Genomic DNA, 26139 nt, shown 5'->3' on the forward strand with positions numbered 1-26139 from the left:
TCTCTGCAATTTGTTTGAGTTCGAGATTTGAATCTTGGGATATGCAGCATTACTTTGTTTATGGCCCTCAAACAAGATTAGTAATTACTTTAATTAAATTACTTTTTCATTACAATTAACAGGTTAATGTTAATTAGTCAGTCATTGATTATCAGTTCACAGGTAAGCCCAGGTCATGTGCAGTGAAGGAAGAGAGGGCAGGCAGAGCCAGGATACTGACATGGTGATGATAGAGTTGCAGGGAAAAGTGAGCTGCTGATAAAACTTAACCTAAAAGAAGGTAGCCAGGACATTTTTATTTTCATTTTCCATAGAGAGGTCAAATGATTACTATTATGAAGAAGTTGCCCTACAATTCATAATGCTAAGTGTTGTATTTCCTAAGTATAGTGTTGCATTTTTTTCCATTAACCTTTTTCAATGTGAAACTCTTAATTTGTGCACTTGAAAGTAAGATTATGCATCTCAAAAGATTGTATCCTGCAAATTTCACATAAAGATCAGTGGAGGCGGTGGTTGACTTCAGGAAATGCCCCCCACCTCTTACCCTTGGGAGTGAGAGCTCAGCTGTTATTGTTCAGCTAAATCAGGACAAAATTGTTCCAATATCAGGTGAGAAATTAGAAATCTCCCAGTCAATGCTGAATTGGCTCTTCAGATTAATCATAGTCCATCCTAACCTCCTCATTGGCTTTGGTTTGCCTTTGCTCGATGAGGTGGAAACGCTGCAACACATTATACAGTCTGCAGTAATGATCGACAGTTTCCACCTGTCCTCCGTCAAGGTCCTACAGTATATGATTTTATGGCAAGAAAACATGCATAATCACTCTACAGGAACAGAAACAAGTAAGGTTTCCAACAGAGGCTAACTTGACTATGCTCACCACATAATGGCACATCTGTTTGCTGTTAACAAAACAGCTGCACTCTACTGCACCCAAAACTATGTTAATTTCCCTGTTTTTAGAATGTATGTGCTGGAATTGTAAATCTTTAAATCAATTTTATCAGATACTCTCACATGCTCACTATCTATATTATGTCAATGTACATATGTCAACGTTATGTAGATTTTGTTTATTTTGTCCCTGCGTTTTCTACATTACATAAAATAAATATTCTGTAAATAAAATGTGAAAAAGTACTTTTTTTAAAAAGGTTATAATTTTTCTGATACAATCAATGACTCAGGCCACAGGATTCTGATTTAGGTCTACTCTGTTCATCGATTTGTTATACCTCATTCCCTCTTTCGGACAACTGGAATTAGGGCAGTCTGTCATTTCGGTGTGACACATTATGGTGACATGCTGTACAGTCACAGCAAGCCGAGATACACCAGGTAAATCTCATAAGAATTTGTGGACCCGATGTTAAAGCAACATAACTTAGAGTATGGACTAGAATTTGAACCTGGCTTTGAAGCCTTTAACGACTTGTTCTTGATTTTGCTTTATTCCAGAAAGCTAACGCACTGTCAGAGTTTGAGAGGAAACAGTACTCACTGACCTTGAAATAAAATATTTGGTGTGGATGTGATAGGAGAACATATCACATAGTCTCATACTGAATGACCAGTGAAAAATACCTTTTTTAATCTGTAATGCAAGAAACTGTATGCTTTTCTGAATTGTAAAGGGAGGACTAGAACTTGCGTAACTCCAGGTTGACATTGCATATGCCCTGCCAATCCTCACAATTCATTTTAAAGACACGAAAATATTCCAAAATGTTAAATGTTATACGTCATGACTTGAATAAAACTGAGGATAAAAACATAAAAACAGGGCTATTGATGGGAATGTTTTTAATACACTTTGAGCACAAGTTGCATGCAAGATACATACAGTGACTAGTCTCGTAATTGCCAGAACTCAAAATCTGCTGTTGGCTCCCCAACGTTGCCTTGTTAAATCTTGTTCATTCTCTTAAATAGCAATACAGTTTTTTCATTAGCTTGCAAAGTTGTTTGAAATGTCTGATAAAACATACTTTAGTGATATCGTTACCAACATACCACTCAAAAATATAAATGTCTGTGTTCAGGGTGTGCTATTAGTTTGTATTAGGGTGAATTTGTGTTGCTAGGTGACCTCAACTGGGATATACTCAACCCACCAAAATCTGTGCAGCTTCAGTTAGATGCATTACATTTTTCCTAAATGGTACAGGTCTGATGCAACCCAAGTCTTTGGGAAATGCAACTTTAATAGATATCATTATCACTGTGAATAAGTGCACCACTGTAGTGATCTGCCAAAACCCTATTGATCAATGCAGTATTGCTTGTGTCCACTGTTGAAATCCTTCCTCTTATTTATGTCCAGTGTCATTTAAAACACTTTAATGCATTCTTACATGACCTGGCATCTCTAAATTGACACAGAATCAATCGTATCCCCTCAGTTGAATACACCTGGTCCTACTTTAAAATATATTACCTTACAGTTTTTAATAAACATAAGCAATTCAAGAGGGCTGGTTCAGCTTTGGATTTTCTAAGATAATCCTACGTAAACACCTACTCGCTCATAGCTTTGGCCTCCAGTAGCCCATCTGATAGGGACCTTCAGGGAAATAAGTGCTCTCAGGCAATTCAGAAAGCAAAGGCAGGATTTTACAAACACCAATTTGCCGCCAGCGCTTCGGACCCAAAAAGGTTCTGGAACACTGTAAATATGCGTGGAACGCATCATCTCCACTATCTACCACAATCATATGAGAATGTAGTCACTACTGACAAAAGCAGACTTGTTAAGAGCTTGTAAAGTCACTATATGTCAAGGTGGCCATGAATTTCAGTCTGCCCTTCCCAGTCCTGCAACCAGAACTTCTGCACCTTCCCCCGTAGATGTATTTTTCAGTGCACCCTGCTCTTAGTTCACTGCTGTCCAAGAATGATGGAAATCATTGTTGGACAGCAGTATTCAAACAGTGTCTCTAAATCTTCAACCAAATTTAACTTCAAGCAAATACAACTCATTGAGACTGGACAATACAGGAACACATCACCAGTTAGAAAGCTATTCTGGTGCGCCTTCAGCACACAATTGTAAAAATAAAACCATCCTCTAAGTTTATACCTGGATTATGGTGATCAGAGTAACAAACTGTATCCTTTCTGGGGTGGTGCTCTTTTATTAACAAGGAATTGACAGTCAACTCCTTGTTAACAAACTAACTCCATGAGATGGTGAGGCTTTTAGCCAGCTTGCTAGGTTAGTGGAGTTAGTCTCTAGCACAGTGTCATCAGCTTAGATTTCTTCATTGAGACTTTGACTGTGCCTCGATCTAAGTTCAATATAGCAGTCTTAGTAGAATAAAGCAGTCCTCCATTTTGGTCATGGTGTAATGCAATGATTGCTAATCGGAACTCATCTGACAGAGGTACTAATTGCTCCAGCATCTGAGTTCAAACCAAGCACCTATACGTGCAGGACCCTTTAAGACCCCTTGCTTCTAAGGAAATTAAACGAATCACTGATCATAAACGGGATGTAACTGTCCTGTGTGAAACCTGGTTTAAGCCTGATGAATTAGTAGTCCTAAATATGTCCTAAATATGCCTCTCCTCCTGATGTAAACATTTGCAACACCAAATATCAATTTACAAACAAATAAATGACGATGTTTCTGCATTTTGAGTTTCAAGCCTACTCAATCCCTTTTTATAGCTAATATTTACAGACCTCCAGCATTTCTCTATGAGTTCCCAGAATTTTTATCAGATCTTATATTCATGGCAGATAATATTCTACCTTTTGTAGACTTCCATATGTCCAATGACCCTCTCAAAAAGGCCTTTGGATACGTTATTGACTCTGAGTTTTGTCTGATATGTTTTGGGGCCTACACATTGCCATACTCATTCCTTGGAGTAGGTTTTGTCTTGGGGGATAGATATTTAAGATCTAACTGTATTTCCTCATAATCCTGGAACATCAGACCGTTTTATTACTGTCACAACAACTAACTCTCCTGTACCCCAACCAAAGACTTTTAAAAGCTGTAATATAAATTCTCGAACAACCCCAATACTTTTGGATGATCTTACGGACTCCCTCCACCTACCCAAAGATGTCAGAATAAATAAATCTCTTAACAATCTAACCAAGGATCTAGACTTGCATAATACCTCAGATGCGGTCATAGTACTAAAAATAAATATGCACCAAGAAACTAGCTCCCTGGTATACAGAAAATACCAGAGCCCTAAAGCAAGCCTCCAATGGAAATGGCACTCCACCAAGTTGGAAGTATTTAGACTAGCCTGGAAAGACAGTCTACTGCAATATCAAAGAGTGCTCACATCTGCTCTATCAACCTAGTTTTCCAACCTGATTAAGGAGAAAACAATCCAACATTTATTTTTATACATTTGCAAAGCTAACTATAAAGCAACTTTCCACAAGTCAAGTTGGCTTTCACTTTCACACTAAAGTATTTGTGAATTTGGTTGACAAAGAGATCTAAATCATTAGAAAACAAATGCTCTTTTCTGAATAATTATACTTTTCAAATAGTATGTTGCCCTGAAATTGCACAGAACTGACCAATGGGGAAACTTGATCAGTTTAATCCTGTATCGCTTGATACGAAATAGACACGTAGTTGTGACCTCTTCGCCTAGCAGTTTTCAACTAGATCTTATTCCAAGTAAATGTAAACCACAAAAGGAGTTACTTTGCCCTTTGCTGATATTTATGTCAGGTTGCTAGCTAGCCAGACAGCTAATTAGCTCAACGCAATAGCTCTGATTATGTAGCTCAATACTGTGTTAACGGCTGTCAACAGTAACTTTAAAACCAGTAAACTGACTATAATGCAATCATAAAAAAATATAGCCAAGCAACTATAAATTATCCTAACTGTAGCCCACATAGTTAACCTACTGTAGATGGTCTGAGCCCTTTTGGTAAAACTCCAGTAGTTGCTAACATATATAGTTTATTCAATCAGTAAATGAAATATGTGTAGTGAAATACAAACAAATATGTAAACGTGTCATTATAATTCTTTCAAACTTTGCTTTACATTGAGTAGTGACACAGGAAGGGATGAAGAACACATTGGTGTTGAGGCAGAGTATAATGCAGAGAGAGATAGTGCAGTTAATATATTTTGTTGATAATAAAGAACTACAGTCTGCCTAATCCACTGATGTTGGCAACAAAATTTACACTTTCAAACCTTTATTGAAAATTACACAATATATCGCTATTCTCTGTAAAGCAAAGTTTCCATCCATCCATCCATCTTCTTCCGCTTATTCGGGGCCGTGTCGCTGGGGCAGCAGTCTAAGCAGAGATGCCCAGACTTCCCTCTCCCTAGACACTTCCTCCAGCTCTTCCGGGGTGACACCGAGGTGTTCCCAGGCCAGCCGGGAGACATAGTCCCTCCAGCGTGTCCTAGGTCTTCCCCGGGGTCTCCTCCGGTGGGACGGGCCTGGAACACCTTCCCGGGAAGGCGTTCAGGAGGCATCCGGAACAGATGTCCAAGCCACCTCAGCTGACCCCTCTCGATGTGGAGGAGCAGCGGCTCTACTCTGAGCTCCTCCCGGGTGACCGAGCTTCTCACCCTATCTCTAAGGGATCGCCCGGCCACCCTGCGGAGAAAGCTCATTTCGGCCGCCTGTATCCGGGATCTTGTCCTTTCGGTCATGACCCAAAGCTCATGACCATAGGTGAGAGTAGGAACGTAGATCGACCGGTAAATTGAGAGCTTCGCCTTGCGGCTCAGCTCTTTCTTCACCACGACAGACCGATACATCGACCGCATTACTGCAGAAGCTGCACCGATCCATCTGTCAATCTCCCGTTCCATCCTTCCCTCACTCGTGAACAAGACCCCTAGATACTTAAACTCCTCCACTTAAGGCAAGAACTTTCCACCAACCTGATGGGTGGCGTGCCCACTTCTAAAGCAAAGTTTGAAAGTATACATTTTTGACTCCATTTCCTTTATTTGCAAACATCAGTGGATTTATTGAAAATGACATCAGGCCTTCCCTATTAATAGACTTGCATTGAAAGCAATCAAATAATACAGTTTAAAAATGTAGTATGTTTTGGACTCTGAAGACTGGCCACAGAGTCCTCAGTGGCTGGTTCCTCTCTAGGTTTCTTCCTAATTTTGACCCTACCCGAGAGGTTTTCCTAGCTACTGTTCATTAACACTTGTTGTTTGCTCTTTGGAATTTCAGGCTGGGTATCTGTAAAAGTACTGTGACAACTGCTGGTATAAAAAGGGCTTTATAAAATACATTTGATTTTATAAAGTCTTAACATTGCCCGAGGGAGTTTGTAGTTGGACCATCTTTTCTTTAATACCACACCATTGCTCCCTATCCTCCGGATGTGTAACACTTGCTTAAAGTGGCAGTAATAACGTGATCCAGATAAATCAAATAACTATCAACCAACTCTGAACCATCCTTTCCTCTCAAACTGTTTTTTTAAAAGCTGTTTCCCCGCAATTCATTGCCTTCCTGAAGACAAATAATATTTAAGAAATCTAGTTTGGTTTTAGACCCCATCACTACTGAGACTGCACTAATGAAGGTGTTACATTACCTTTTAAATGTAGCAGACCAAGTCACAATGTCAAAACCATTGATCATTTCCTGCAAACCCACTGACCTATGCATACACATTCATGCCTGGTTTAGAACCTGTCCATCAGAGAGCTATCAGTTCATATATGTAGATGGCCGGTCCCTTGACAAATCAAAGGTATGCTTTAATGTTCCTTTACATACTGTAAACAGAAACTCAATGTCAATTTTCATTACTATGCAGAAAGACATACAGCTGTAGTCCCCAAAATTGAAAAATGCTGTTTCAAAGAGACACTGACTCAGTATCAACTTTCAGGTCTTTACTGAAGATCCATCTCTTTAGCAGGGTCTATGATTAAGTATAGTCTGACCCAAGGGTGTAAAGGTAAATGGCTAGGCACTGGAATGGCAACCCATCCATGGTTAAAACATTTTCTAGTTGTCTTGCAGTATAAAAAGGCCTTGTTTGGAATGCTTTTTTTTAAACACACGCTTCCTTTTTCTCATTTTACTGCCAATAACATGGATTAAATGCAAGGGTCTTCTCTCAGCTCAGCAAATATATTCTGCTGGGTGTTTTAAGCCTGAATTCTATTTCCCTGAGCAGTTTCAATTCTCTCCCGCAGCTCAGTTAGGAAGGATGGCCAGAACTTTTCATCTCTGCATTATATAATACACCCTCATCATATAAAATTCAGTTGCATGAAATTGTTTCTTAACCTCTCCTGATCTAATGCTATCCAATGTGTATTCCCGGGATGTTTTAAAGTTTATGGGTGGCTGAGGTTGAATCATTGTTTGAAATTCACTCCCCAACTAAAGTTTCTTGCAAAGACAGTGGGACTTATTCTTAAATTATGTCTACAAATAGCAGGACCACAATCAACAAATGTTGTGATATAGTTTCATTAAAATGCTTGCTTCTCTTATTTAGATGTGCTACAGTGTAAGGTGTGAATATCCTTTCAATCAACACTTTTTTGTATTAATTTTAGAACATTTTTCTTCAGTTTGATAATGTGGTGTGGATTTTGTAAATAAGTGGTGGGAAATCACACTTAATTTCCTGTACCGAGCCTACATATGCACTGCTTTTCAGCTAACATACAAACATTACCTATGAAACAGCCCATAATCCCTTTATGGAGTGAAATTTAAGCACTAAAATGTGAAACCGTGTGGGTTTCTAGACTTTTACTAAGAAATGTGGAGTATGGTTTTTCCCTTATATTTATGAGTGTTGGGAACCACAAACAAACAAGTGACAAATAATAATCTGACAAAGTTATAGTTTATTCAGTAGCAAGTGTAAAGTACAGAATAATATCACACAGAAAAGATTACACTTCAGATATTATATAATATTTATTTAGATAACTGCTACGTCTAACAACAACCCTCTTAGCAGAAAGTGTTGGGTACCTATAATATGTATACATGTGTATAATGTATTATGATATTAAAATACTGTAGATTGTATCTACACCTAAATATGACATAAGAGATTGTCCAAATATATTAGTCTATAGAGTTAGTTGTCTTTACAGATTTGTTATTCTGTTGGAATCCTGAAAGCTACGGTACTGAAATAATGTTTTTCTTTTTAACTAAGAAGAGATAATCTTTATTTCTCAACAGGAAAACAAAATGGAAATATAGTATGTCCATGGGTGAAGTTCAACTGTTGTTGTTTCATTGTGAGCCAGCCTTGGCCCTGTTCACACATCCCGTTCCATCATTCATAACAGTCCTTCTTCCAAAAATGTGGCTTTGCTCTTGTTCTCCTCTGCATTTGGATCACGGCAAGTGCATTCATCCTGATCACAGTCTGCCCCAAACTGAATAACCTGTCAATCAGGCATGTCACCAAGGGATTAGAAACAAAACAAAACTCTAGAGACAATAAAATCACAATCAGGGGTCATTTCCCCAACTTAACCAATACATCCACAATGTAATAGCAGACATTTAACAATGCAATAAACTTCAAACTATGCCCAAAAGAAGCCAATTGTTTGTCTTACAGCAGCTATCCAATCCTTCATCTTAGTAGAATTGTATAGTACTAAAAATGTGAGCTCTACACACTTATTTCTTCACAATTTAAAAGAGAAACAAATGTCTCCCAAGAGCTAAATAAAGGGAGTGATGTCAAATAGTTCACCGTGGACGCAACGGTGAGAAACCTTGAGTATCGGGGGAGGGAATACACCACAGAGGTGAACGGATAAACACATGTTAAGAATCAACAACACGGGTTGCCAGGTAGGAAGCAAGCCATCACCACAGGTTGCAAAATAAACTCAGATGCCCTGCAAAGCAGTCTTTTGCAAGAAATGTAAACATGGGAGGCAAGCTAAATGCTGAGGCTAGCCTAGCCTTGTTTTTACTGATGTTCAGTGGAGGTAATAGTTTTATTGAAGACTTAGCAACTGTTCCAGAAGGTTAAGAAGAGAAACGCTGACCTGAGACTGCTTTCTCCCATTAAAAGTGTACTTGTTTGGCAACTCAGTGTTGTTGATACTGTATGTTGATGGTGGCAGTGGTGAAGTAAAATAGTGCACAATGCAAGGATTGGGTTGGCATTTTAGAGGAAAAGCATAGCTTGCCCTCTGGACAAAAGAGGCTGGATGTTTTGCCTACTTGCGTCAAACAAATGCCATCTCTTACACTATGCTATGTAGTTCTAAACAGTTCCTGTGCAATGTGTACTACGTCTTAACCTTTTAGAAAATGTTCTGATATTGGTATTGAATAAAGACATCATTTTTGTCAACATAAGAATTATTTAAGAAGTTTTGAATAGATTCCAGCTCAAGACTTGGACCTAAAACCAGACTCCACAAATCAAAGTGTTCAATGGGAGAAGAGCCTTGGAGACTAGAGGAGTTTCCATGGGCTGGATAAACACCAGTGCCCCAACGTTCCACTGGATCCACAGTGGCAGGATGCTGTCGCGCACTGATTATTTCCCTTTCTTAGAGCCCGGTAGTTTAACTGGCGTTTCACCGTTGCAGAAGACCACGGACACCGGGCCTTCCCCTCATAAAAAAACTATTTAGCAGGTGATTTATTTATGACAGGCGCTCCGTTGCTGAGCTAACTCATTCAAGGGGGAACCGGCGCTAGCCACACTACCGCCATGAGTCATAGCTACGGACATGAGAGAGACGAATGACCTCCAGTTAGCTGGCTGCAGCGGACTCTCAGGAATTAATAAGCACCATGAATATACAGTAGGCAAAACAGCAGGTATGTTGGAGGAAAAACATTGCCACCGCAAGACTGACTCCCACAGAAGTTTAGAAAAAAAAATCAGGCTAGCTTAGGGAACAGTATGAAGTTTGAAAACAAGTTCATTTACCTTTCTGGTGGACAACGTAGATGGACAGCAGTCCCCTCCATCATACTCGCAGTGTGCCCGGTTGTTGATGGTGTCACACCAACCATCTCCCCCAAACGGCTGGAAAATAGCAAGCTCATTAAAGGTAGCATCTGCAAGGTGACATCATTTTAAACATGGGGTAACTTCCTAATTACGGACGTCAACAAAATCAGAATTCAACCACACCCACTTTGAGATGAGCTAATAGTGGATAAAATTGCCTTTTCATTAAATAATTAACACAGTAAAGAGTGGATCCCTGACCTCTCAGAGCTGTTATTCAATATATTGCATGTGAGACAGGAACACGACACTGCCTTAACAATTTTTGCAGAACATTGGGGAGTTCTGTCTAACTCAGCAATGGCACGCAATTGTCAAATTTATGTTATATAAATCTCTTAAATGCGTCATAATGAAAGGCTTTAACATTTTTGACTTAACCTTGAATTTGATGTGCCAAAACTAAGAAAATAAGATACGACTGCCAAAGATACTTTTGGCTTTCCTCAGACCAACAGAATAATTTAAAAGGCTCCAGGTTGTACCTGACTTCACATCACAGTTGAATGGGAGCTACTGGGCAGATTTCTAAAGTTTCTTCCCTGTTAAAAGCTAGCCCCACGCCGGTCTTCCTTTCTGAAACTGCCAAGCCATTAATACATCTGTTTCATAGTCTTAATAATTTGGCTAGTATTTAAAAAAGATTAGCAGACAAATGATGTGATTCTGCCTAAGTAATACAAAGAGTTATTTTTTCTGGATCATGGAACATATTGGTTTCAGGTTCCTTTCTAATGCACTCATGCTAACAAAACAAATGATAATTAAAAAGTCCTCTGGAACATCAGGGGGTTGTGTCATCTTTCCATTCATGTACCATGTTTAAGTTATCGTACATATCTACCAATATGTTTAACTTAAAACTGTTGTTTTAACAACTGTAAAATATGAGAAAATACATTTTGGGCTTGCAGCTGTGCTACTGATTACTTATCTTTAACATGACCCCTTAATTGGTAAAATAAGTACAATGAGAGGTCAGACTATTTAAAGTCATTTTGAATCTATGTACAGATTCACTATTGAAATGTTCAGAAGCCTGCTCTGCAGTTAGCTGCACTATTATAAGACCATGGTGCAAATCTTGCTTGCAGATCAACCCAGGGGTTCGACAGAGAGTGGTGCAATTGACCAGGGTTAGTAAATTTATATTTTTAGGTTGCCTCATCATGCTCTTGTGACTTCTATTGGTGGGTTGGACATCAGTGAGTTTAATTGACAAAGAAGGCCAGAGTAATGGATTCTGGTGTAAACGTCCTGGTTGATGGAGCAACAAGATAAAAACCAGATCTATATTGGATGTGCTTTGAAGGACACATATCTTGACATCAACTCTCCTGAATCTGCTGTGAGTCCCTACAGCAGGACCTTAATCATGAAATTGGATATCATGAAATTTGGAAGAACAAAAAGAGATAAAAAATATCTGCATAATATGCAGACGCCTTGGTAAAACAGTGTTTCAGATCAGAAAGAACAACTTCTGGTATGAAGCAACCACGACATCAACAGCATGACCACCAATGCTTATCATTTAGTAGACACACAGGTTTCTGATTGTATATTTCTAACAGATCTGACTCATCCAAAACAATTATAATCTTTACAATTTCCCGCCAAATTCTTCTTTCACCTAAATGTTCTTAGTTCTTAATAACATGAGTAAGAGGCATGACTTTTCCACTAGTGAGTCATTCTGTTTTTCATTTGATAAAGCAGCCATTAATGGAATTTAAAAGGTGATGAGGGGTCGTAGACTCCACTAATGGATTGGAATCATACGGAGTGCTCCAGGAATCTGGGAACTAAGACATAAGGAGTCCTCCCCACTTCATAACAAAGCTCATGGCCTGTCAGTAATTTTAACAGTACCCCCTCTTAGAACATACTTGGAACTCTGGTGTCCAGTGGATTACAGTGTCAGTGTAATGTACCACGTTTAAAGGTGTTTATGGTACTGTGTCTGCCCAAGAGGACTTGGGAGGGAAGGCTGACTTCTCCACAGAACCGTATGTGTTTTTTCCATTTTATAAACATCCATTGTTGTAGTACAATATAATTCCTACAATAGACTATACTTAGAAACATTTCTTCTAATCTCACAAGCCCCCAAAGGATGGCATGCTTCCATGAGCTTTGTTACCGGGAAAACACAGAATTTCTCAACTGGGTTCTAGGGTGAAAAAGTTAAGAACATTTGATCTAAAGTCCCTCCCAATGTGTTCTTCAATTTCATAAAACATTTTAGAGAAATGCTCAGTAACGTTATACTTGCAAGGGAGGGTGCCAGAGTATTATAAACAGAAATGCCAATCATGTTGACCCCTATCTTTTTAAGAATTGTTTTTATTACTTGCACAGGGTTCAACTGTGAAGGAATTTTCTTCATACAGACCTATTTAAATGGTTATACCAAGAACCATCCATGAATTCTTCCTAGTACTCATTTATTTTCGAAGGGGTTTTAGAACCCTTGATGATGAGTTGTACAAATCTTACGCATATTCTTTATTACAAGGTATTACATATTGTATAAGGACATTGTGTAAGGACAAATAGGCCCTTATTTTATATATACTACCCTACACAGTGGTCATAAACTCCTAGTTTACATTAGTTATATTCAATTCCAATTGGAATCCAGTCATAGTTACGGTTTACAAAAACTTGAACTTTTAATCACCTGCAATGTGCATTAATAGTTACTGCCAATATAGGAAAGAGTGATTCATGGGATAAATTATCTGAACTGGAAATATCGTATCAGTAACAGATACAATACGTCTAACTGTAACAGATTTGACTAATTAAGAAAAATACATTATTCATCATTGTGCAACGTAAAAAAACACGTTGTACTGGAGCTCTCTTCAGTTCCTGTTTCAACCTTCAGCCTTGTCTTCTTCAAGTGAAATGCATGCTCAGTTGGATTCAGGTCGGGTTATTCAGTCAACAACATTCCACTAAGTGGCACTGAAACTCTCTTTGATTGCCGTCCAATGAGCATTAAGGCATTTGGTTGGATATGAGCAGACAAGACCTTTCTGTACAGTACATTTCTGAATTCATCCTACTGCTATCATCAACAGTGACATCATCAATGAAGACAAGTGAGCCAGTTCCAGTGGCAGCTATGCATGCCCAAAACACAACCTCATGTCAGATATGTTGGTATGCCAGTTCCTTTTTCATCTACAGAATGTTCAGGTGTCATCACTCTGACACATGTTGATATTTATTTAATCTGACCACAATACTTTTTTTCAGAACTCTGCAGGCACTTTTCTTTATTTTTAAGCCATCCCATTTTTAACTACAGTTTTTGTCATTAAATTGAGGAATTGTATACAAAATGTACTGTTATTCTTAAATGCTTCATCTGATATGGATGCCCACAAAGTAGTAGGCAGTCTGTACTTTAAGCCCATCGTCATTTCAAATCCGAAGCACTGGAGTAGAGAGCCAAAACAACAAAACTTGTGTCACTGTGCAAATACTTGTGGACTGCACTGTACAGAGAACATGCAGGAAAATATGATAATGATGGGCATGGTTATGAGTGGTTTACTGTAAACACATTAAAAACAAGGCAAGAGTAAGCATATCAATACCCACAAATGATGTAGCACTCTCCTTTAACAATCACCTGAAATCACACTCTCCTGGTGATTACTATATAGCTAACCTTGGGCCAATAATCGTTTTACATTTTAAAAAAATATATCGGATCACTATGGCAAGTCACATTATTCAAGTTTACTGGTAACAGAAGGAAAGATGCAAAATAATCCCTTCCTTGATTTATATTGTGAGCAACAATGACAAAATCACACGCAGCACTAGTAAATAAAATAAATTCGAGGATATGACTGTGCTAATTTCATCTTTCAAAGAGCTCAAACAAATCCTCAAATAACAGTATACATTTCACAAAAAAATCCACAATAGGTAGCGTCATTTTGGGGTGTAATATACTGCTGCTTTACTCAGACTCTATTCTATTTCCTGCTGACTGCTCAATAAAATAAGTTGAAATACTAAATGTAATTAATATATGTACAATTATGGGAATATCAAAAGCATCATAAAGGTAGAGTTAAAGCATTTTCACTTTGCTTAAAATGACAATTGCCCTTAGATGGTGTATATCACATTAGGTTAGTCAGTCTGCTGGGATGGAATTACTCTTAATTTACGTTTAAAATCATTTTGTAAAACAAATGGAACAGATAACTAGATTTAATTTGAGGTTGGGAAAGGGTGACTTCTTAGAAATTTGTGAATGTATTAATGTTTGTGTTTTTGCCAACTGTAGCGGGATATAATGTAAAGGCTATAGCCTCCTCATTTGAGATATGGCTAGTTAAAATGGAAATAGATTTTACTCTTTCTTATTGAAAACCATGCATGACACTGAATGACCAGATTACCAGTAAAGTCGTGACAGCACAAACATTTATTTGTACTTATATTTCCCTATTTTGTTAGGCAAGTTGTATATATGTTCGCTATGGATTTTGGAAGTTGTGATATTTCAAGAACAGACCGATACAGATGGTTACTCTACTGCAAAATTCTAATTTGCTTGCTATAGATTGTGTTTAGTGGATCTTATTTTTTTATGACACAAATGTATAATTTCTAACATTGGTACATTATAGTACATTAAGTAGTTGTGCTATGGTGACATGCCCCTTCAAAAATAACAACATTTTCTTACAACTCATATTACCTATACTACACTGCTCAAAAATATGAAGGGACCACTTTTATCACAGATTGGGTCTCAATGAAAGAAATATATTACAGATCAAAATCTTTACTGTAATTCATTGAGAACAAAATAACATAACAATGGCCAATGGAAACCAAAATCACCAACTGATTAAGGGCTGGATTCAAACTAACACTGAAAATCAAAGTAAACAATTGAAATCACAGTGCTACCTGGGGGTATCAAATGTTATGTATCAGATGCACTGATATATAACGTCCCAGAGGTTCTCAATTGGATTCTGGTTGGGGGAACGCGAGGGCCATTCAACGGAATCAATGCCTTCGTCATCCAGGAACTGCCTACACACTCTGGCCACATGGTGCAGCGGGCCCTGGGTTCTTCTCTGGAAGAACCCAGGGCCCGCTGCACCAGCGTAAGGATCTGAGGGTCTGAGGATTTCATCCCGGTACCTAACAGCAGTCAGGGTACCGTTGGCTAGCACTTGAAGGTCTGTGCGTCCTTCAAAGGATATGCCTCCTCAGACCATCACTGATCCACCGCCAAACCAGTCTCACTGGATGATGTTGCGGGCAGCATAACTTTCACCATGGCATCTCCAGACTCTTTCACGTCAAAGTATTTAATTTATCAAAGGCACCAAATAACACAGCGTCATTCTAAACAATGAAACTCTTGTGACATGGCACTCGACAAGTCTGTCACACATGCTCAGTGTGAACTGCTCTCACCTGTTAAGAGAACGGGGTGCCAATGGTGGACCTGTCAATTCTGGTGTTCTCTGGTGAATGCCAATCCACGGACATGGAGTCCGTTTCAGACAGTTTGGTCAGAAACATGCACAACAGTCGCCTGCTGGAGGTCATTTTGTAGGTCTCTGGCAGTGCTCCTCCTGTTCCTCCTCGCACAAAGGAGCAGATATCGGTCCTGCTGCTGGTTTAATGCCCTTCCACAGCCCTGTCCAGCTCTCCTCGTGCAACGGGCCATCTCCTGATATCTCCTCCATGCTCGTGTTACTGTACTGGGAGACACAGCAAACCTTCTTCTGAAGGCACATATGGATGTGCCATCCTGGAAGAGCTGGACTACCTGTCCAACCTGAATGGGCTGCAGGCACTGCCTCATGCTACCAGTAATGACAAGGACACTAGCAAAATGCAAAACTAGAGAAGAATCTATCAGGAAGGATAAGGAGAAAGCAATTGTTTGTGGCTACTACCTACAAAATCATTCCCTTTTTGGGGGCTGTCTTACTGTTGCCTCTCCAGTGCACTTTCTTTTGCACAAAAACAGGAGATATTGATTCACAATTTCTTATGCTTCCTAACTGGACAGCTTGATGTCCCTGTATTTTACTCATACATTTTTCTGTATTTAGCCAGGCAAGTAGATTGAGAACCAATTCTTATTTACAACAACGAACTTGAGGGAATGTTACAGGGGGAGGACAGGCAATTAGGGTTGACTCTATTGCTCAGGAACAGAACAACATAGCATCCACCTAGGCGGTAAGTGAATTAGAATGAGTGACATTTTAGACACTTGTCAGGTGCGTTACTGCCCTGGTATTAAGGTTTAAACACTGCAGTAAATGTTACACATTTATTTTTTTAATATGCCTTTCAAAAGTATCTAATGTACTGTCTTTGAAAAGCATTAAAAACAGGATAAAATACATTCCTTTCAAAGGGTCTTCCAAAAATAGTTTTTTCAGATGAAAACCCCTTTTGCAACAACATTTTCAAATATATTAATCACCACAAAACTATCTGAGGCACACACCTTATCACATGAATACCTTCCTGAGCTTTTTGAGTTCAGCAGAGGAAAATACACATACCCACAGACAGATAGACAACCCAGTTATTTACTCTGTTTCCTGGCTTCGGTCCGGAAGGGGACTTCTTAAGATTTTACTCCAATTTGTAATTCTACTTGCGTCATTCAAGTTGTTGTATAAAGAATCCAGAATTTACTGTAAATGAACACTTTTGTTAATGATATTTACACATTTCTCCAAAATAAAAAGTAAAACAACTCATCTCTTTCCAGATGACTCAGTGAGTTTGACAATCCCAGAATAAATCTGGCCTAAGTTTGTCATTACCAACACCAAGGGGCGAAGATCCCCACAAACATTTTCTCATGCCACAAAAACAATCAATGTTTCCAACATGAGCCCTACACAGTCACAGAAGAGGGTTTACGCTTAGAAAGCATGCATACTGGCCAAGTTTATTACTAGGTGAAAGATACAATAAACAAAATCAACTGTAATGCAACAAATGATAATGTTTTGGAGAATCCCAAAGAGTTAGATAGGCAGGTCCTACTACGGCGCCTTCGGCCTGACGTGCAGCGCCATTGAGGCAATCTCTATTTTGGATCACAATCCTTTGGTGTGAAATGTTTATCTGATCTGTGTATGTCATGTTTCCAAATTTCCTCAATTGATACCACCACACCATGGCAATAAACCACAAAAAATCTTCAAAGATGCTACTCGTGAACATTGCGTCAGAAACTCTTTCCACTGAAAACCAGATGCTTCTGCCTTTCAGTGATGCCTTTGAAGGTGCTCCGCTACATACAACAAATTGTGTTTGAAGGGCTGACTGAATAACCTTGACACGCCCTTATTACACTATTCTGATGTCTGTCTCCCGCCTACCGTCTTTTCAGCCTTTGTCTGCTAACTTCATGAAAGGGAAATATTATTGGACTTCTTCGTTCTGATCAGCTATTTTGCTAACGACATTTATGGGTTGAGCGCAATGTGATTAGAAGAACATTTTGGCTTACATGTTGAAGGTAATCTTGTTGCAATGTATATGATCCGTTAACTGAACTCTATTCTTATCATCATCCAAATTTGTTAAGGAGCATCTGGACAAGATCTGGTGGGGAGCATTTGTAACACATGTGGAGGGGTATAATTTACAATGTTGTCATGTATCTGGTTATTAACAACTGTTTTGCTTAGCAACATGCACGGGAAGGTGGAGGGGAAAAATTTGCTGGCAGTTAGATGGAATATTTTTATAACATGAGACAGCAACAGTGTGTGTTCCATAGGTAATTCCAGGTTACACTAAAGTCAAATGAGTTGTGAATAAAATACATCTCAGAAATAACAGTATTAAAAGAAATAATAGTTACTGGTCTAACATATCCAAATACAATGTTTAAAATTATAGAATAGACCAAATCTAAGAAAAAGATGAAAGACAAATGTGAATCTGAGAGATTACGGTTCATACCAAAATCATTGCCACTGATCAATATTTCAACAAATTAAAGTATAAAGTGTTGCTATAGTGTAGATATAATTGTATGTAAACACAATGCAACACACAGATTTCCATTTCTATTAGCTTCAGAAGTCCAACAGAAAAGTAATTTGATTAAAAAAATCTTGACAGATTTTTTGTGATGTCATTCATGAGGAGGATACATGCAGCCATTCTATTACCAACTATTTTAATCTAGACAGAAAGATATCAAATATATAACTTCAAATTAAATCAAACGGTGTATACTCATTACACTGTACTGGTTAAAATAATTACAAACAATTACAATTTCAAGAAAAATTACTTTGATATATTGTTACAAATCAGTTTGTTAGATTGATATCTAACTAACCTGCTTAGACTGCTACAAGAGCTCAGTTTTTTTTTTTACTATCATAGCGTTTTACTAATATTTTCATAATACAAAAAACCATTTGACCTGCAATCAAAGAACATTATACAGTCAGCCATCCAGGCAATGATAATTGTTTAGCTGGTCCCAAGCCAGAGCCCAATAACTTGCCAGTTGAATCAGGAACTAAATAAATGTAAATTCACTAGCATATCAGAAAGCAAAGAGAGAGCAGAGACTTACACATTGGTAGCTAAAAAAAACAGTTGTGATACAAGAGATAATAAGTTAGCTATGAGATCCAGGGACAGAAGTGCCTCAAGAGGGGCGAGAAGCAACCTAGCTAGCTAGCCTACAGTCTGAAGGCAGTATAGCAAATCCAAAGTAGATAAATACCTACAATATAGTGAGGGACATCAATATTGACAAGTGACAATGCAGAGGACAGGAAAAAGGATTGATACAGAGTAAGGGCCTTTTTGACAGCCTGCACATAAGCAGTTGTGCAGGCCAACTATTATGAAATGCACATGAGCTTAGCTAGCTTGCAATGATGTCTATTGTAGAAACAGTTTTTAGGTGTCTTCATACTTAGTACTTAATGATAGTGCAAGGTCTAAAACTATTTCTAGTGTGCCTGATGTTTGTTTATTTGGCCTAATAATGGTAAAACACTTTAAATTGTGTATGAAATGTGCTATACAAATAAACTTGCCTTGCCTCGGTAGGTAAAAAGTCAAAACCCCAAAACATAACCATTTGGGGATTTATGAGGAACCAGATAATGTCTATCTAATTATTATTCTAAGGCACATGAACTGGGTTCAAAAACAATTTAAAATAATTGTAAATGATTCATACGTGCTTGTCTGACATAATGGATCAATGAAGTAGACCCTCTAAAAAGGGCAAACTCCACCCACCTGGCACTGAAGAGCGGGCAAGAGAAAAACACTCAAAGAATTTGAAAGATTTCAACTTTTTGAACCTGGTCTGGCAGGCAAAACACTCACCTCACATGACTGGATACAGTGGATGAGTCTGGGATCCGGGTGCCACTTCATCCTTCCTGTACAGACAATGTCCTGCAATGTAATTAGTTGTTAGTGTTTTAACAACAATGACAAAATGTTTTATATATCTGTTAATGTTAAGATACATAGATCCAAACCTTTTGCACTTCATAAGTTTACAGAAAACAGTATGCTTGTTCATAGGGCTTATCTTATGTGAAAATATAAACGACTTAACTTTATTAAAGCTAGATGTCTTACCTTGTTTCCCCCAAAACAAAACGCTTTAGACTACTAGCCCATATTTGCTTTTATAATGCGATACAGGTGATATCCAAAATAGAATGATAGCATACAAATCATACTGATTGACTGACAAAGTCTGTAGGAGTAAAAAGATACTCCATTGTGTCCCAGACATTATTTCATGTCTAACAGTATGCCTGGGATCATTCAATGACGTGCCAATAATATAACTCAAGTTATCAAAATCAGTGCCAAACTATGTGGACCTAAGGCAATAGGCTGTGCTGGCTTGGTGAATGGCCACCCAACAGAGGGTCAGGTTATGGAGCTGTTTATGCTAGGTTTTGTGTCCAAGCAATTCCACAGGTTCTTAAATGGCGCCTTTCTATAATAGTATAACCTCTGATGTCACATTTGACTCTCTTTCTTTGTATCATCATTTGCCATATTTTTTTGTCAATTTGGCAGAAATGACAAACATGCAGGGTTATAGTCAGGCTAAAAGTGTCCTAACACTAATAGGTTGAAACCAAAATAGGTTGAATAAGCCGAATAATATGAATACATTTGGTAAAATAAGCTGCAAATGTTGGCTGCTGATTCATTTACAGGAAAAGCTCACAATGACAGACAAATGTATGTTTTTGCCTAGTATTCACTGGAATCATTTAAGCAAGCAACATGTTTGTGAAGCTCTAAGGTTACAGAAGAGAGATATCAGCCAATGCAAATAAGGTTCAGCAAATAACAAAACATTACAATGTCTGAGTCAGTAAAACAACCTACCTGAACTCTTTCTGGCAGCATCCAGTGCTTGACGTTGTCTGCTGTGGTGCCATTGGCTAAAACCACTGGGTCATGCAAGGCCGCACTGCATGTTAGGTAGCAAACTGCACCTGCAGTGATACAAAGTAAGCTTTCCTTTCACCCTAATTTGCATCTGTTGAATTTTACATGTGCAAACTAAAAAAGCTAAAGTAGAGACTAGTCAACTGTGGTTCAACAACTTGGCATCTCAGCTTGCAAAGTGTTTTACCACCTGCTACCTGTTTTGGCTTTGTTTTATTTTCCCAGGTGTATGGATGCCTTCTGGGATGAAACACAAACCAACCCACATTCACAATTTTCCAAAAAAGTTAAAAAAGATTGTTTGGGATTTTGTCTACTTTCTCAAACCTATATCATTGATTTTGTTTATATCGGCGGCCTCCATGCAGGAAGTTAGATGTAGATTTACATGCCAATTATTTTTTCTTTACTTTCTTTGTGATTATAGTGTTACTGTGTCGCAGCAACTCCCAAGATCATGACGTTTTAGCCAAAGAACATTATTAATTTGACGCCGCTCGCGTCAATCAGGAAGTATGCTAGAACCAACGTGCAGTTGCCCAGCCTTCCACAAGAAGTCGCTAGAGCACGATGTGTCCAGGCCACTCTTTCCGACCATTCATTCTCACTACCTGTATTGTGCTGAGCCAGACACATACAAATGTTCCCAAGTTCATATAACTCTAAGAAGTAGTGCCTCATTGCCAAAACCTCTAAATATCCCTTTAACAAAACTACTGCATGTCTGTGGCAATCTTTTTGACTCTACCTGTTCTATTACACTGTGGACTACTAACTACTAACTAATTACTAACTAACTACTAACTAATAATGCAAACAATAAGGACCATTAAAGCCACAGAACTACACTTAAATACTTAAGACAGACTAGACTGTTTATTACAACCACGTTTCCTAAAAAGTTGGGATGCTGTGTAAAATGTAAAGCCAAACAGAACGCAATGATGTGCAAATAATTTAAACCCTATATTCAATAGAAAATAGTACCAATACAACATATCAAATGCTGAAAATGAGAAATGTTATTGTTTCTTGGAAAACACATGCTCACTTTGAATTTAATGCCAGCAACACGTTACAAAAAAGCTGGGACACTGGCACCAAAAGACTGTAAACGTTGTGTAATGCTAAAAAACTAAACCTGGTGGAACATCTCACAACTAATTAGGTTATTTGGTGACAGGTCAGTAACATGATTGGGCATTAAAAGATCATTCAAGAGAGAATGGGTCTGTCAGTAGTGAGGATGGGGAGGGATTCACCACTCTGTGAAAGACTGGCAAAACGTGCCACAATTCAAGAATAACATATCACAATGTAATCTGGAGAAATCTCTGTTCGCAAGGGACAAGGGCAAAAAACCAATATTGGATGGCCGTGACCTTCAGGCCCTCAGACGGCACTGGATTAAAAACAGACACGATTCTGTAGTGGAAATCACTGCATGGGCTCAGGAACACATCCAAAACCCATTGTCTGTGAACACAGTTTGTCGCTGCATCCAGAAACGTAAGTTAAAACTCCACCATGCAGAGAAGAAACCATACATAAACACATCCAGAAATGCCAGCGCCTTCTCTGGGCCTGAGCTCATTTTAGATGGACTGAGGCAAAGTGGTAAACTGTGTTCTGGCAAATCAGTGATTCTTTTTGGGAACCATGGATGCCACGTCCTCCGGGCTAAAGAGGAGAGGGACCATCCGACTTGTTATCAGCCCACAGCTCCAAAGCCAGCATCCGTGAGGGTATGGAGGTTCATTAGTACACATGTCAAGGGTGACTTGCACGTGTGTGAAGGCACCATTAATGCTGAACAATATATACAGGTTTTGGAGTAACATATACTGCCATCCAAAAAATCATTTTTTAGGGAAGGCCTTATACATTTCAGCAAGACAATGCCAAACCACATTCAGGGTGCTATACTGGCTTGCCTGCAGTACAGACATGTCACCCATTGAAAACATCTGGCACATTATGATAAAATACGAAAGGGAAATCCACCATCAAGCAAGAAAGGGAAAACATTTCACTTTCTAAACTACAACAAGTGGTCTCCTCAGTTCCCAAACACTTACAGAGTATTGTTCAAAGAAGAGGGGATGCAACACAGTGGTAAACATGGCCTGTCCCAACTTTCTTGAAACGTTTTGCTGGCATCAAATTCAAAATGGATATGCATTTTTCCAAGAACAATAACATTTCTCAGTTTCAACATTTGATATCTTGTCTTTGTACTATTCTTAACTAAATATCTGGATTAAATGATTTGAACGTCATTGCATTCTGTTTTTATTTACATTTTATCTGGCATCCCTACTTCTTTTGAAAACGGGGTTGTACACCGGACCGTTGTGCAACAAGGAATTGGACAGGTGACTTACCAACATCGAAGCCCTGGTCACAGGCATACTGAAACTGACTGACATCAGGAGGAGGTGGGCAACCTCCATCTAACCTCCTGCATATGGTGAACTCCTCTGTCCACTTGCCTTCTTTGGTGCAGCGAATAGTATGCTGTCAGGAGAAACATGAACAGAATAACATAAGATAGTTCCTGCAAAGTGTAATGATTCAGTTCAGTCGATGGACGTGGCATGATTTGTTGACTATAAAGAGAGAAGCCTTACATTTTCGGAGGTGTGGGGGCACTGGAGGGTACAGAGGCTGTTGTAGTGCAAGCCGTTGGTGCAGGTGTACATGCCTTCAAAGACAGCAGGCAGAGATGGACAGGAGACGGGTTCACAGCCCCCTTCCTCCCACTTGCCCCCCTCTAAACACTCCACCTTCAGAAACCTCCTTGGGATGCAACACACACACACACACACACATGTACAGACAGGCACAGGCCCACACACCCACAAACACATGCGCACAAGACAACACGCAAACATGCACACATACACCCACACGTCAGCAGTAACACCTGCCTAGACAATAGTCTATACAAGCGCAGAACTGACATACAATGACACAAACATTTCTACAGAAAATAAATATCTACTTTCAGAAATATGTGGTGAATTTTCAAACCTCTTAATATAAAACTCATCAGACAAAACACATCCAGCCGTACATTCAAAACCCTATCTATTTTTTGTTGTTAACATTACCTTAACCTAAGCAAGCATTTACTTTCAATTAACTACTACAACTAACTCTAACCTTAAACCGCATACATTCCCTAACCCTTACCCAAACACTTACCCCAAAACTTAGTAAGAACTTAAACTCATTTTTTGATAGTTTGTTAATAGTATTATTATCTGTAGAGCATCTAGACATGGTAATCTTAACTATCCAAATAGAGTGTAACCTTTATTGTTTTGTACTAATATTTTTACATTATTTGGACTTAGGTGTCATCCTGGACTAAAATCAGGGCTGAAAGACAGAATTACAACAGTCCCAACATAAATAACAGTGTGGCGATAACAATTAGCACAGTTGTGATTTTGAAATTGTATTTGAGTAAATATATTTAAAACATGTAAATTGTAAATACAATTTTAAAAAGATCATTTAAACCTTCTGTTTTATTTTGTTTTATTCGCATATTAGGTTTTATTCACATATTGTAGTAATAATAACCCATTAGAGGTGGTTAAGACGTTCACATATCTTTAAAGGGAGTTAAAAAACCCATAAAGAAATCCAGGTGCAAACGCCCTCTTCTGATTTTAGTCGGTACCTTCAGTTGAACTGGGCCTGAAGAGCATGCTGAGTAGCGTTAGAAAGTCTAGAACTAGAAAAATGTCTTTGATATGTTATGAACAGTCACGGTATGAGGCTTACTCTACAAGGTAGGAAGAAAATTAAATCACACCAGCAGCTTGCTAATGGGAAACCATCTCATTAGCAACATGTGAATCACATCAGTAATGAGGCATAGCTACCCAATGAATTACACTGGAAAACAATAATGAGAAAAGTAACCACTGGTATTGATTTCTTTTTGGAGGTTATTATGTTGCTATGCTTAGAAAGCATACACAGATATGCCAGGTTAATGGATCAAAACAAATGTGTAAGAATTGTGCTATTTAAACTCTGTGGGGAAATATGTCATACATACAGTGTTCCGTGTTACATAAAATGGCAGCCATTAACACCTTTCTATAACACGTTTATGGAGCTGGGCAGAAAAAGTCACACCTAACACCTAAATACTCACCTTTTTGACTTGGTGTTTTGGTTGCCAGTAACATAGTAACCTGGGTTACATCTGTAACGGCATACGGTACCCACATCGTGCCCTGTACCGTCGCACCGGGGCACTAGAAGCCTGGCGTTGGGAACAGTCGGAGGCTCTGGGCACTCTATCTTACAGTACGCTTCAGGGAAGGACCAAAGCCCATCATCCAGGCAAACCAACCGGTCACTGTCCCCTGAAAAGCAAATGAACACAATTCAATTCTGCCCTCAAAAAGAGTCGCAATCCAGCGACAATGATCGGTAGAGGTACATTATTAACACTCTAACATCTGGAATGAGACTCTTCGTTCGAACGCTAGGTGAGAAGGGGAGTTTGTAGCATTAGTGATTTCAATAGGTTCAAATGGACCGTATGTGTCCATACCTGCCGGGGGGCCCAAAGCTAAATGATCTAAGGCCCCACACAAGGTTACGTTGGTATGTCTAAGTCATCATAACACTCTAAAAGTTGGGTTCATTTTATAGGTCTATAAAATGTACTATTTTACATGGTTTAAAGTTTTATAAGGTCTTTAAGCTTTGCTCTAGTGTTGCAATCATTATCAAAATCCAATACAGCTGTATAAGGAACATACACTGAGTAGGGTAATCTGTGTCAGTGGGTACAGACAAACTGGGATTAACATGCATGTCAATATTAGAAATCAGTTAAATCATTTAGAAGAGCTTCTTGCTGGTCACAGCCTGTTTGTTTCAGTAGCATCTAAATCTGTAGCAAACAACCCATTTGAAAACAGATTAACAAACTGCAGTCAATAACAGCCCATTTAAAAACAGCTTAAGAAACTGCTGGTTGCCATTTCTATCTAACCCTTTGTCCCATCGGGAGAGAAAGCGCTATGTTGTCAATAACAACTCTGGGTAGTGATCAGGTCAATGACTGACCTCTGAGTAAAACCCTGTAGTAGAATCTAGAAGCCAGGGGCCCTGGATGTAAATGGAGGCAGGAGGGCTCTAAGCCAGCATGTTCTTACCAGCGTAAGCCCCACTCTGCCTTGCTGGCGACTGCAGGGTTAGAAACCCTCTCTTGTTTGCCTTATTTCCTCTCCCCACCTGTCAGCAGCCACCTACGACTGCAAGCTACTTTCCTATTTACACAGAGCCTAGGGCCTCAGTCCAATGGACGTCGACCAAGACCAACTGCCAAGCTGTTCAGTTCAGTCCCAGTCCGAGGGCCGGCTGAGCAGCCTCATAACAACCTGTAATAGGTTAGGGCAGGACAGACGCACTCCTGTACCATGATGCCACCACAGGCTCGGCTCCAAGCCTCTCTATGTCACCCAACCTATATGAGGTAATCGACTGAGAGTCCTCAGGTAAAATAAGAAATATTATATATATATAACAGCCTCATGCCTGAGACATTCGATTTTCCTGCCTGGCAAAATGTTATAACTTGACTGAATCTACTTTTCCCTTCATTGGATAT

At 38.9% G+C, this 26139-nt stretch overlaps 1 protein-coding gene across 1 annotated transcript in view; it reads right to left on the reverse strand.

Moving 5' to 3' along the window:
• Positions 1-8151: 8151 nt before the first annotated feature.
• The window catches only part of pappa2 (pappalysin 2), a 57071-nt gene continuing 39083 nt past the window's right edge, over positions 8152-26139 (reverse strand). The window contains exons 17-23 of the mRNA XM_020041751.2: positions 24670-24883; positions 23126-23294; positions 22880-23012; positions 20433-20542; positions 19401-19472; positions 9924-10022; positions 8152-8406 (exon numbers count right to left, since the gene is read on the reverse strand). Coding sequence (XP_019897310.2) covers positions 8299-8406; positions 9924-10022; positions 19401-19472; positions 20433-20542; positions 22880-23012; positions 23126-23294; positions 24670-24883 — 905 coding nt within the window. The 3' untranslated portion in view covers positions 8152-8298. The remainder of the gene's footprint in view (positions 8407-9923; positions 10023-19400; positions 19473-20432; positions 20543-22879; positions 23013-23125; positions 23295-24669; positions 24884-26139) is intronic.

This window comes from Esox lucius, chromosome 3 (genome assembly GCF_011004845.1).
Source record: "Esox lucius isolate fEsoLuc1 chromosome 3, fEsoLuc1.pri, whole genome shotgun sequence".
Taxonomy (NCBI): domain Eukaryota; kingdom Metazoa; phylum Chordata; class Actinopteri; order Esociformes; family Esocidae; genus Esox; species Esox lucius.